General features: G+C 31.9%; 1 protein-coding gene across 1 annotated transcript; it reads right to left on the reverse strand.

Moving 5' to 3' along the window:
- On the reverse strand, window positions 12,153–14,167 carry LOC104758802 (proline--tRNA ligase, cytoplasmic-like; the record flags this gene model as incomplete). The annotated part of the gene is made up of 8 exons (XM_010481746.2): window positions 12,153–12,293; window positions 12,394–12,487; window positions 12,592–12,809; window positions 13,000–13,288; window positions 13,373–13,525; window positions 13,616–13,738; window positions 13,875–13,941; window positions 14,112–14,167. Coding segments are annotated over 8 exons (1,065 nt in total), but the record flags the coding sequence as incomplete, so codon positions are not given.

Here is a 14,524-nt window from a genome sequence, read left to right on the forward strand (position 1 = left end):
CACACTCTGTTCTCATCCTCTTCAGAAAATTATTCGATCAAGAGAGGAAAAATTGGAGCAAGATACGAAGAGAATTAGAGGAACAAGAGATAAAGATGTTCTATTATTATAAATATTTTTTCCACTTTCTCGATCCACCTCTTTCTTTTTTATGTAAAATTTAAACTAAATAAAAGTAGGAGCTATAAGCTTCTAAGACTGTCCACCTAAGCTTCTAAGACTGTCCACCTAAGCTTTAAAACAACCAATAGGCATTCAACATGTCACTAATTAACATTTTAAAAGCTATAAACTTCTAAAGCTGTCCACCTAAGCTTTAAAACAATCAATAGGCATTTAACATGTCACTAATTAACATTTTAAAAAAATTGCAGAATTTTATATATTAAAAATTATTTTCAACAATCTATTAAGATTTGACATGTCATTCTAGAAAATTTTTAGACAATAGTTCAAACCAGTATAAATAAGATTAATATGTGTAACAACACATCCCGTGGACCCCACTAGCCTCACTGCTAGCCGCTCCAACGGACCCCAAGCTGGCCCTGCAGGGCATCGATCCTAACCCCTCACTGGGCAATTGGAACTATTCATCCAAATCCACAGTAGGTTATTGGTGCACCAGGCGTTCCTCGAACCCTGGTCCCCACCCTTTAACAACCTTCCCACAGGACAAGCTGTCACCAATTGACCTGTATAGCTCCTAAGGCTGTCCACCTAAGCTTTAAAACAACCAATAGGCATTCAACATGTCACTAATTAACATTTTAAAAGCTATAAGCTTCTAAGGCTGTCCATCTAAGCTTTAAAACAACCAATAGGCATTTAACATGTCACTAATTAACATTTTTAAAAAAGTGCAGAATTTTATATATTAAGAATTATTTTAAACAACCTATCAAGATTTGACATGTCATTCTAGAAAATTTTTAGACAATGGTTCAAACCAGTATAAATAAGATTGATATGTGTAACAACCTGTCCCGTGGACCCCACTAGCCTCACTGCTAGCTGCCCCAACGGACCCCAAGCTGGCCCTGCAGGGCATCGATCCTAACCCCTCACTGGGCAATTGGAACTATTCATCCAAATCCAGAGTAGGTTATTGGTGCACCAGGCGTTCCTCGAACCCTGGTCCCCACCCTTTAACAACCTTCCCACAGGACAAGCTGTCACCAATTGACCTGCAGATCAATTGGTGACAGCTTGTCCTGTGAGAAGGTTGTTAAAGGGTGAGGACCAGGGTTCAAGGAACGCCTGGCGCACCAATAACCTACTGGTGGATTGGGATATCCACAGTGATGGGTTAGGATCGATGCCCTGCAGGGCCAGCTTGGGGTCCGTTTGGGACAGCTAGCGGGGGGCTAGCAGGGTCCACGGATGGTCTGTTGGGACAGCTCGCGGGGGCTAGTGGCGTCCGCGGGACGGGTTGTCATGCAGGTCAATTGGTGACAGCTTGTCCTGTGGGAAGGTTGTTAAAGGGTGAGGACCAGGGTTCGAGGAACGCCTGGCGCACCAATAACCTACTGGTGGATTGGGATATCCACAGTGATAGGTTAGGATCGATGCCTTGCAGGGCCAGCTTGGAGTCCGTTTGGGACAGCTAGCGAGGGGCTAGCAGGGTCCACGGATGGTCCGTTGGGACAGCTAGCGGGGGGCTAGTGGCGTCCGCGGGACGGGTTGTCACATAAAAATNAAAATTTTAAATTTATGGAAATAAAAGAACTATGCACAATATCTCACATCAGCTAGATAAGTTTTAGACAATGGTTCAAAACCAATATAAATAAGATTAATATACTTCCAACAACGAATGAGCAGGAAAGCTTGATTTATCAGGCGTCCAAGTTTAAAATTTTATTCGGTTTGATCCGGTTTTTTATTTGATCAAACTAAAACTAAAGTTTCAAAAAAATATTATAATATTTATATTTTAAAATTTTAATAGTTTAAAATATTATAAATATTGAAACTTTTTAAAAGGTTCAAATATTATATCCGAACCTTTTAAAAGTTTAAAATATTATAAATATTGAAACTTCTAAAAATTTTAGCTTTAAAAAAGTTTTAAAATATTTTTATTTGCTTGATTTATGCTTATTTATCAGGTTTCCAAATTTAAAAGTTATTTGATTTTATTTTAGCAAATTAAAATTTTTAAAGGTTTAAATATTTTTTATAGAATGTTTAGAAATATTATAAATATCTCCATAAAAATTTTAAAATATTATAACTATTTAAACTCTATAAAAAGTAAAAGTGTCATTAATATTTAACTCTAAAAAAAATGTTACTGATAATTAAACTACATCTAAAGTTTGAAATATTTTAAATATTTAATCTCTTTTAAAAATTTTAAAGTTTAAGAATTACTAAATATTATATATTAATTTTTTTAATATTTTGAAAATATCTTACTTATCTCCGTTTGTGCTTTATCTCTCTTATGAGCTGTAAAACATGTTTTTGTGTATGACTTTATAGATGATTTGATACTTTTGCAGTAAAAATTTTATTTTTAAGTCTAAGAAAGAAGGATTGACGTCGCAAGACCTTGATTTGATGTTATTTGAGTTTAAAGAAGAAGGATCGACGAAAAGCACAAATATTGTTTTTACTATACATGAGTTCATATTACTTTCTCTGCAAGTAAGGATTTTGGTTTGAAAAATATATGGATGAAATTATTAGTAATTGGGTGCATGTGTTGACTATGCTGGTTTTCATGAATTGCACAATTTTTATAAGAAAAAATAATTTTGGTCTTGGAGTTTGATGCGTTAACAAGTTGTGTGATAGTCTAAAAAAAAGGTTTTTTCAGTGAAAGAATGTGAAAAAGTTGATGATTAAGCACAAGAAGAGTATAACAAAGAACTGGACGGTAAAAGTAACGATGACAATTACCATAAAATTTGACAATGAAAATGACAAGAAAGAATATGAAGAATAAGAAAACATTAAATAAAAAACACGAAAACATAGGTGATAGCGATCAATTAAATATGAAAAAGGAGATAAATTCATGATTATAAAATTGTTTCGTTTTTCTGGTGGCCAAAGAAATAATTTAAGATATGTGTCAGCAGTTTGATCCGCCTCTCCTAGACGTCGAGTTAGATTCATGATTTTTTTATCAGATTTGATTTTAAAACACAACTGATTTTTATATTTTTTAAAATTGTGTATATGAAATTTATTTTTTTCCTTAATAGTAATTTAAAGTTTTGTGTTAAGCAATATTTCATTACCGTCATCAATCATATATAATTTTTATCAAAATAAATCAAATAAACCCACGCATAGCGTGGATTCAAAACCTAGTCAATACAATAAAACTTGAATGTTTCTCTAGAGAGCATGACACATCAGTATTTTGGTGAATTCTAGAGCTGACACATCAGTTTTTTTTCCTTCCAATTAAATCATTTTATTAATACACTTCATCCTGTATTTTTAACACCTCAGCATTTCTAATTAAAACAAAAATCAATTTTCTCAATAAATATAATTAATTGTTCATTAGTTTGGTGGACCCAACGTGATGCTTAAGTGAGCACACACAAAAATACACCTTCTTACACTAATTATTAGTGTTTTTACATAATAGTAAATTACTAGTAGTAATTTGATAACATATTTATAATAAGGAATCAAACTCAGATAGAGAGGTGTTTTATGTTCTGTCAACTTCTGTTATAAAATAGTCATATATATGCTTCCAAATCATATGTAAACTTTTGAAATTCAAAAACAAATGTTTTATATTATGTTCTAGATTTTTCTCAAATCTTCCATTTTAAAATAATAAAATATAAATATATAGTTGGAATATGTGAATAGTTACGTAAAAATAGAAAGATGTAACTTCGATCTTTTCAACTTATAAGGTGAACTTTTAAACCACTAACCAGTACCATTAGTTAGTTAAAATCTACAGATTCTGAAATCAATTGTCCGGTTATCGAAAACTCTTTGAAAAAAGAAGCGAAGTTAAAAATTAGGATAGGGAAGATATTTGAAAAGATAGAATAGAAAGAGAGAAGGAGACATGAAAGAGAGAGAGAGACACATAGTGATGTGAAAATGAAGGAAGAATAGAATAGAGATATAGAAATATCAATTCCTCCGGTAAGCCCCTCCCTAACTACAATTGTCGTACGATATACAAAAGATTAAAATTTTTACAAAAGAGCAACTTGGGCATGAAAAAGTTCATTAATTTTTTTAGAATCGGAGGTCTAAATAAGGTAAAGATGCCGTTTTTATTCAAGCTTTTAGAGTTTCTTCAAGAAGAAATATCAGTGTTTGTGTAAATTGACTCGCTTCTTCTTTATTGACTTAGGTATTGAATGAAGATGATATTGAGCAAATTGCTGCTTTGGACCAGAACGTTTTCTTTTTTCAAGGTTAGTACAATACATGTTACTTACTACTACTTCCAGAACTCTCTATGTGAAAATTATCATTTTTTATTTTACTTTCGATCTTAGTAAATTTCAAAAGCTCATCTTTGATTTGTAGCAAACAACGGATGATAGATTGGAATCATGATCGGTTATGTAGTTGCAATATCTAGACTGGTTGGAGGCGCACTTCGAGGTGCATGCATGCTTCAATATATGAGTTATGGACAGAACGAAACAACCGACTTCATCGCAATACCCATCGCTCACCTACTAAAATCACATGCCATATAGAGAACACCATTAAAAACAGAATCGCCACCTTCATATGAGAAAGTGATTCAAGATGTTTGGTTCAAGCCGTTGGTTCTCTTAAGCATGGCCAAGACTTCAAAGGTTTATAAAAGTTATCTTGTGGAGAAGGAGACAATGATTTAAATCAAACACTTTATTCCAAGGTCGTCAAACTAGCTAATCAACGTCCACGAATAATTTTTACAAAGGCAAATCTTATCCCGGTTTATCATGTTGATTGGCAAAAATATTGTACTTGGTAGTGATATATCATGAATAAGTTCGAGTTATAATAAAAAAAAAATCACATTTATATACAATATCATCCAATTTATATATCATATAAAGTAAAATTTAATGTTTATTTATCTAAGTATTTATTTTTTTTGAAAATCATTTATGCGGACTCATGTATTAATGTGTAACAAAAATTACAGTAACCACAATTTGTTTAAGTCTAATTTTTTTCTTCATTTTTTACTTTGAAAACTACAACAAATTATAAAAATACGAAACAAAAAATTACCTTTGACCACTACAAAAATACTTTATTAATTATAGTATTTGATTTCAAACAACATAAAAATAAATAGTAATTCAAAAAATACAAAATAAAATTAATAAATAAAAAATAATCTAAAAACAACCTGCGGCGTAGCGCGGGTACGAATCTAATTATTTTAATAATATTAAAGTGTGTGCAAGTTAACGTAACTCCTAAAAATTGAGTAAACAATTATGTCAATTATAACAATTATGCTAATTATTAACAATTGATGCAAATTCACATATTTTACATCACTTTTTTGTCGATGTAAACTTGTATCAATTTCTTACGTGATGTTAGTATAAATTACTAATTACATCAATTGTTTAAGTAATGTAAATTTATATTTTGTATCAATATTCTAAAAGTGATGTAAATTAATATAGATTTGTATCAATTTTACTTAATCAATGTAAATCAATTACTAACCGCATCAATTTTTAGTAACTGATACAAAAGTTAAAAATTAACATCAATTATAATAAGTAACTCAAATTTAAATCACTTACTTTTTTGACACAAATGAATCGATGCTAGCTACCTTTTTTTTGTAGTGATATCATAAGAATAATACAACCTAATAAGGAAAAAAATAATAGCATTACCAAGATAACAAAGTTGAAGAAATTACATTGTTAGGTGAGAAAATATTAGATGTTTAGTTGTTGGATAGGGAAAATCGGTATATTCATACCCCAACTAAGGGGGTATGTTGAATTCATACCCCACCTATGACATTGAGTAAATCCATACATTAACTTAGATAAAATTAAAATTCGCTACATCAACTCGAGAAATTGTGTAAAATCATATACGAGCCGTGACAGTGTTAAACAACCGTTAGCGGTTGCTTACGTGGAAGCCACTTAAGAAACGAGTCGTTTTGAGAAACGAGAGAAATAGTTTTTTTTTGTCAAAACGACGTCGTAACCTATGTCTTCTTCCTCTTTTCGACGATCTTCTTCGTCCCCTCTCTCTCGTCTCTTTCATCTTCTCTCGTCTCTCTTTTTGATGAAAACAACGACGAGGTTGCTGTTATTGTCTTCTCCAAGTCTAGCAAGCTCTTTGAGTTCTCGTGGGTACTTTACTTCTTACCATTTTTTAATTTTGATTTTGCATTTGCATGTCTTGATTTAAGTATGAATCGATTTGGGGATTGGGCTTAGTGTTTCCTAAAGTGAAAAAATTGAATCTTTACATGTTTGTTTGGAGTATTTGGAGTATTGGGTTTAGTGGAAGCCACGTAAGCAACCGCTAACGGTTGTTTAACACCGTCACGGCTCGTGTATGATTTTACACAATTTCTCGAATTGATGTAGCAAATTTGAATTTTATCTAAGTTAATGTATGGATTTACTCAGTGTCATAGGTGGGGTATGAATTCAACATACTCCCTTAGTTGGGGTATGAATATACCGATTTTCCGTTGGATAGAGATGAGTCTTTATAATCCTTTTTCTTTTAGGAATAATAATTTTCTATTAAATATTCTATGAATTAATTGTATATCTTTTTTTTTGGCAACAAATTAATTGTATATCCTTAATCCATTTTCTCCTTTTTAAAAATAAAGGTAATTATTTTCCTTGTAGAATTAGTAACTTAACTAAAATTACTACCTAATATTATAATTTTTTTTTTGAAATTATATATTTATTTTTTTAAAGTTACAATTTTAAATTTTTTAAACACATATTTTTTGTTTTATACGTATTAAAATGAGAATTTGTTAGAAATGTCCTTTTTGAGATACCTCTTTTCAAAAATACCATTTTCTTTTTTTTTTGGTAAGAAAAAATACCATTTTCTTGAACATTTTCATTTTTGCTCACTTTTACACAATTACAATATGTTAACTTAATTTTTAAATTTTTTTTTAGGTTTAGATTCTTTATTTTACATTTAGGATACAGTTTTGAAGTAGTAGGGTTTAGTGTTTGATGTTAGGGCTTAGAAATTAATTATTATTTTTTTGTCAATCATTGGGCTACAACTGGCCGGCCCATTAGCCAAATTCCTACATTCGTAGGAGCTGGGACTTGATCCAGGATGAGATGGTGCCTTCTACAAATAGACTTACCTCATGCCACTGCACTAAAGTTACTTCACATAAATTAATTATTTTATACATAGAAAAGAGTATTTTTGAAAATGTACAACATAAAAAGGTATCGTTGAAAAGTAATATAGGAAAAGAATCAAAATAAACTTTTTACATGTTAAAATTACATTATTTAAAACAAACTTCTTATATACATATTAGAATTATGTTTTTATATTTTAAAATGTTTAAATTTATATTTTCTTAGAATTATATTTTTTCAAAAAATAGAACATTAATTTTTTTTATACATATTAGATTTACATTTTAACGTTTTAAGAGTTTTTAATTTTATGATTTTTTTTTGTAATAACCCTTTCACTTTTATAAATTTATTAAAAACAAATTTTGTTGTTTTTATACGCATTAGAGTTATCTTTTTAAAAACTTGTAGAAAGTAATTATTTTCTCAAAATTATCTTTATACTTTTAAAAAAATTGTTAAAACTAAGTTTTAGTTTTCTACATAGCAAAATCTCTAATCGTTAAATTTAACACATATCACAATCTTGTGAGTTACTAACTTTGAAAACCAAACTTTATATAATAAGACTAGATTTGTACCCGCGCACGCGCGGTATTTTAATTTAAAATATTTCTTATCAATAGAAATTGTTGAGCTTAAATATAATCATTCCAACTTTTCAGTATAAATCTATATAAATACTAAACTTACTTTACTCAGTGATATACAACATATATATTTTTGAAAATAATATTTCTTTGTTATATCTATTTATGATTTTACGTAGGATTTTAGTTCATTCTTTTTATCAAGTATGCAATCATGAATATAATTTGAAAATTAAAAGATAAATCTATATAAATACCGTACTTATTATACTAATCTATATATAACATATATTATCTAGTGTTGTAATAATATTATCGACAATCTTCTGACCTTTTATCTTTAGAAGAGTTAATTCCATATTCATATCCCAGGAAAATATAATTTTAAAAGTTTTAACGTCAATGTCGATCATTGACCTAATTATAGAGACCATTTAAAAATATCGATATCCTACATTAAATGCGAATATACAAAGTTTCATGAATAGTATTAGTGTTATGTTGCTACAATGAGGTTGTCCAAATGTATCATCTGCCATACAGAATTTCCGACTAAGTCAAGAATACTTAAATGATGAAACGTTTAAACCCGACAATAAAATATTTATTCCCTAATCCAAGTTACATATTTGTCTAAAATCTCATATGTTATTTGTAGATGTTAATTTTGTGATGCAACCCCAGCTTCGTCTTCTCAAAAAAATATAGTGTACTTTAAATATGTTGTTTTTGCCAATGTTTTTGGTTAAAAGCATTTGATAATATATATATATATGTTATATTTGTTATATATGTTTTATATCATGTTATAAAATTGTAGCTCCAGTTGATAATATACTTTATGAGATATATGCTACACAAATCACATACCACTTTTTGTAACTTCTTACATATCATTTTTTCTATATTTTCTGACCATTGATTCTGTTTTCTTAGATAGATTATTTTTTCAAAATTCTTTTTCATAGTTTTCCCAAAAAAAAGTATGCCCCTTACAATGTATTTGTTTTAGATCAAAACTTTCAAGTTAAGTTAAGTTAAGTAATTAATCTTTTCTTTCTTATAAGTAACATTTAATAATAAATCTTTGGGTGAGTTACTAGAATATTGCATAAAAGCTTCCTTATTACAAAAGTAACATACAATTGTTTGTAATTACTAGACTAACACATTGTACCTATACTACCCCTGAAACTAGTGTTGGGAAAAAACGTAATTACGGCTAATGCCATTAGAAAAAAAAAAAAATGTTGGAAGTTGGGACTAAGTCTACCGATCCTTTGATGGTAGATTTATACACGTGGACTGATTAAAGGTGTACGTCAGATATTTTTGGTACACTTAGTTGTAGTGCTGGTACACTTTGCCGTCGACGTAGATGGTACACTTAGTTGTAGTGTTGGTACACTTATCGGTGGACGTATATGTGTATCAAAAACTAAGTGTACCAAAAATATCTGATGTACACCTTCAACAGTCAATATGACCCAAAAGATATTTATGGTAGACTAATGGCCTGTTGCGACAGATTTATTCGACAGCCTTCTCTCGTTTCAGATATTTTTGGTATACTTGTTTGTTTTTTTGAAATAGTTTTCGGAGTGTGATGGTAGGTTTCTTGTCCGTGGTAGATTTAGTAAGCATTTTTGACAGCTGTAAAGTCTTACCAGAATAACACGAATTTGTTTGAGCTGTCAAAGACAGTCTAGCGTTGCGATAGACTTATTGGAGGTAGATCTAAACACGTTTGTTGTTCTTCCGATCTATGGTGTTCATGTAATAACGTTTGTAGCAGATTCATCAATCGTATTCTGTTTGTCGGCCGGAGCAAACGTCTTTTTCCTACTCTGTTTCGTTAATCTTTCCTCTGGGTTCATCCATGGAAGAGCTAGATATCTGTTCGAAAATCTATATAACTCACTTTTTATAGGTTTTTAATTTAGAAATCAGATGTTGAGATGAAAATCTATAATAGTTGAGTAAAAAACCCACAAGTGAAACCAAAAAAATAGACATAAGTCGTGAAAAAATAAAGTGAGGCAGGGAAAATTAGGGTTTTCAGTCGTATGTTAGAGGTAGAAGACGAGGATATTCTGGTAATTTCGGGTTCATTAAACCTAAAATCGAACGTGTACGTACATATAAACGTGTACGTACATATGAACGCATACGTACATAATGTTCTTGAGATTAGAGTACGTACATAACGTTCTTTTGCTTAGTGTAGGTCCATAAATCCGTTTTAATGAACAATATTATTGTAATTTTGTAGTCATCTTCAACATATCTTCTTCTATAACCCTAGCTAATATTGTCGTTGTTGTTCACCGGAAATGGAACAAGTAAGAGATGTTACTAGAAAAAGTAAGAGATGTTACTAGAACAACCTATGTAATTCGTAATTGTTTATTTATCATATTTTCGAGAGGTAATGAACAATAACCATACAAAATTACATTTTAACTATAGAGGGTAATATTTAGATAACATAAATATATAATACTCAGTTCAACTAGGTACAACTAAATATATATTTAGATTTGCATTTATATTTAAAATATGAAAATGATAATTAAGGTTTATAAGAATTTCTAAAACATATTGAACTATTAAAGAACCATGTTTAATCAACAATACAAGAATTTATCACTTTCTAATATATACTATCGTTTTCACATAAAACACTCTTTATAGTATAAGGAAGACTTAGTAAGTGATCACCTCAAATGAAGCAAAAGAGGTGAAACCCAAGTTTTTATGAACATTGTGTTATGAAAACCTTGTATATGCTAATTAATACTGATAAATCTTGTGGCCAACTGCTAATTAATAATTTATATTATAGTCTAACCGGAAATACAAGTTTTAGCATTTGTTGCTACAGCCTGATATTAGACAGTAATGCTCAGAGATCATACACAACAGTAATGAAAAGTACTGCAATAAGGTTTTCTTGGGAGGCTTAAAAAAGCTAGAAACTTCCACATGAGTAAATACCTTTGGTTTGGCATGTAAGTGTATCTTCTATACAGATCTTGAGTTAAACCTGGAAGGCTCAATTTGAAAAAGAAATATTAGCTGTCAAGGAATTGTTAAACCGTCGCGTTATTATATAAGAGGAAAAATGTGGAGACAGTTTGGTATGGTCATGGTCATCAACATGTTACCTCCTTCTGTTTCTCTGTTGTCACGTTGCTTTTTGATACCACTTATGTCCTTAGAATGCCCCATCTTTCATTCATCAACTCGTAAAAATTACATACCAACTAACAACAATTTATACAATCTTTGCTCTTTAGACTCCATTTTATCACTAACGTAACCTATTTACAGCTAGTTAGATGGTAATGTCAAAGTAAACTTTGCGCAAACACAGAGAGTTCAAATATAGATCAGTACTTGGTCACAAGTAATAAGTAAGGTCGACTTATCCTCCTCTATGTTGTCACCATCAGGGATCCGCCGCATGATTGCATCAGCCTGAGAAAAAAATTTCGCCGGTTTATTAATGTGTCTGACGAAGAGGAACTGTTATATGAAACACCTTTGGTTATACGGTGGCCTAAGATAAAGATATATGCATGAAAGAAGGTACTTCCAATTATTAAAACTCTGGGGGAAATAATATGAATAAAAAGAGGAGCTACAGAACATGTGATCTCATATCATGTAAACAAAGCATAAAGATTTAACTTGCACAGAAGATAACAAATACGAAAAACAAAAATAGATCAAGACCTAGAGAAATCACACATAATAGCCTGAGAGTAAAATATAGAGAACCCTAGCCCGTACGGCAACTTCTGGTGCCAGACTAAGTAGAGCTATCAAGAATGTGTTTTGCCAAGAAGATGATGCATCCCCAGAGACAGAAAATGGAACCTGGTGATAGTAGATGGAGACTTTACTAGTACTTAGCTAAACCAAAAACTACATACTGTATCCGATGCAATCAAGATTGTAGGTTGTTGTTCCTCATCCTCACATTCAGTATGTAGTTTCGACACAATACCATCGGCTTGTGATGCAGTATGTAAATAAACGATGGGAAGCAAGAAACAACATAAATGCTTTCTTTCTTTGAAGAAAACAACATGAACAAAAAGACTTCAAAGAAATCAATCAATATCAATCATATCTATTAAAAAAACAGAGTGGATGGATAATTAAGTTTTATCGAGATCATTATAAAATCCTTAATGCAATCTCAAATAATTTTTCTTCAAAATAACAAATCAACGCACAATGCACTTGAGTTGAGGGAGGGAGTGTTTTACAAACAAAAAGTAAATGAACATTTTAGTAAACTAGTAACTCCTGCCCCAATAAGTCCATTTCTTGGCAGGCTTTCCTGAAGCAAAGCAGAGAGTACCTGCATCCATCGAAGACAAACAAACATTGAAGCTTTTTTGTATCAATGGATGGACTAAATTTTCTGAACAAAAACTTCTCAAAAAGAAATAGTCACTGACCTTCAGGGAGTTCTGGCTGATCAAATGGAGAACATAGGGTTTTAGCTGCTCCAGTTTCACCTTTAGTACGTTGCTTAACGTCTATCTCCACTTCCTGCAACAACGAAATTCATTTGTAAAGGGGTTGATAACTACATTCTCTCACAGTTTGATTCCAGAAGATGGAATTAGAGTTTTTTTTTTTTTGTCGTAATGTACCTTTTCATCACACCAGGGAGCTAAGATGAGTTTCTTCTCCTTAAGAGCATTGCTAAACTCATCCCAAGTCTTAACCACTTCAACACATGCTTCCCTCTTTTGTTTTGCAACTTCAAACATGTTTTCCTGGATCTTCACAAGCAGTTCCTTAACATGTTCGACTAAGCCACCTCTTGGGATATCTTCCTTCACTCCGTTGTCACGTCCACAGTTCTGACCTATGGGGATGCAAACGAGAAATATTAAAAAAAATTCCATTTAGCTACATTACAAGTTTACATATTCAAACCAAACATCACTGTCTTCTCAGAAAACCAAACATCATTACAAGTTCTGACCTATGGGTATGCAAACCAAGTACTTCACTACTATATAAATTCGCAGAAATAGAGGAGATGTTCAACAGACTGACCTGATCATTTTCCAGATCTCTGGGTCCAATCTCAATTCTCAAAGGAACACCCTTCATTTCCCAGTTTGAATACTTCCATCCAGGAGAGTAGTTGTCCCTTAAATCTTCTTCAGCACGAATCCCGGCTTCAGACAAGGCAGATACAGTAGCAATACAAGCATCGAAAATTCCTTGCGTATTAGCATCTTTGTAGGGCACAGGGATCACAACAACTTGCACAGGTGCGATTTTAGGAGGGAGTATCAGGCCTTTGTCATCTCCATGAGTCATAATCATCACTCCAATCTATACAAGGTTGAAAATTAAAAAGTTAACAGCTATAGAACGGATGAGGCCGGTGAAGACTCGCTAAATTGGTACTGTATTTACCGTCCTAGTAGTGTAGGCCCATGAATTCTGCCACACCATTGCTGTCTCTCCTTTCTCATTCTCATAGTTGATCTCAAACATCTTTGCAAAGTTTTGACCCAAACAATGAGAGGTTGCACCTTGTACACCACGACCAGTGTTGGGAATGAAAGCCTATAAAATCAAAGTTTTAATTATTCATAACGAGTAAATCCGCAAGAAAAAAAGATATTGTCTCTGAAATAAAACACAAAGATTACATACCTCAATACTTGTAGTGTACAGTCCCCCAGCAAACTTCTCATTTTCACTCTTCATACCTTTCACAATCGGGACTGCGAGATAATCTTCATATATGCGACGGTAAAGCTCCAAAACTTGAAGGACCTAAGAACAATAGAATCAGTATGATGAAACGACTTCTCCTAAATGTTGTTAAATTGCTTAATATAACCTTTTCTTGAAGGGAAAAAAGGGAGAGACTGGATCACATGCAAAAGTTTAAATGTTTAAGTTCACCTACCTCTGCATCTGCTTCTTCTTTTGTGGCGAATGCAGTGTGTCCTTCCTGCCAAAGGAACTCACGGCTCCTGCAATTAAATAGGTTAGGCAATAAGCTATGGCGACCAAACTTCTGTGTGGAAAATTTAACCCCAAACCAAGCCGAATATTTACAGCAGAAACAATGACTAGCTTAAAAAGAAAAGTACTAACATGATGAACAGAAAATGTAGAAGGGAGTATATGATAATTGACATACCGGATAAATGGGGTTGGGTTGCTGAACTCCCATCTAACAACATTGCACCATTGGTTAATTCATAAACCAAACACAAAAATGAACGTAGTTCTCACTAATCAGAAACCCCCAAAACCCCAAATTTTCAAACATTATCTTAAATCCAAAACCATCAGAGACAATTGTGAGCATTAGTGACACAACCCAGCTAGAAAGCAAGGAAGGTACCTCGATTTTGGCTTTTCCTAAGATGACATCAGATTTCACTAAATCTCGGCAGCAATCAAGGTGTGGTCGCCGTCAACATCAGAGACGGAGAAGCTAGTATGATCAATAAGCATAGCTGAAGAATCCAAAGAAAACAAACAGCTAATAAATCAATAATCCTAGGTCGCATTTTGTTCCCAAAAAAAATAAAAAAAAAATAAATCCAC

This window comes from Camelina sativa, chromosome 17 (assembly GCF_000633955.1).
Source record: "Camelina sativa cultivar DH55 chromosome 17, Cs, whole genome shotgun sequence".
Classification (NCBI taxonomy): Eukaryota; Viridiplantae; Streptophyta; class Magnoliopsida; order Brassicales; family Brassicaceae; genus Camelina; species Camelina sativa.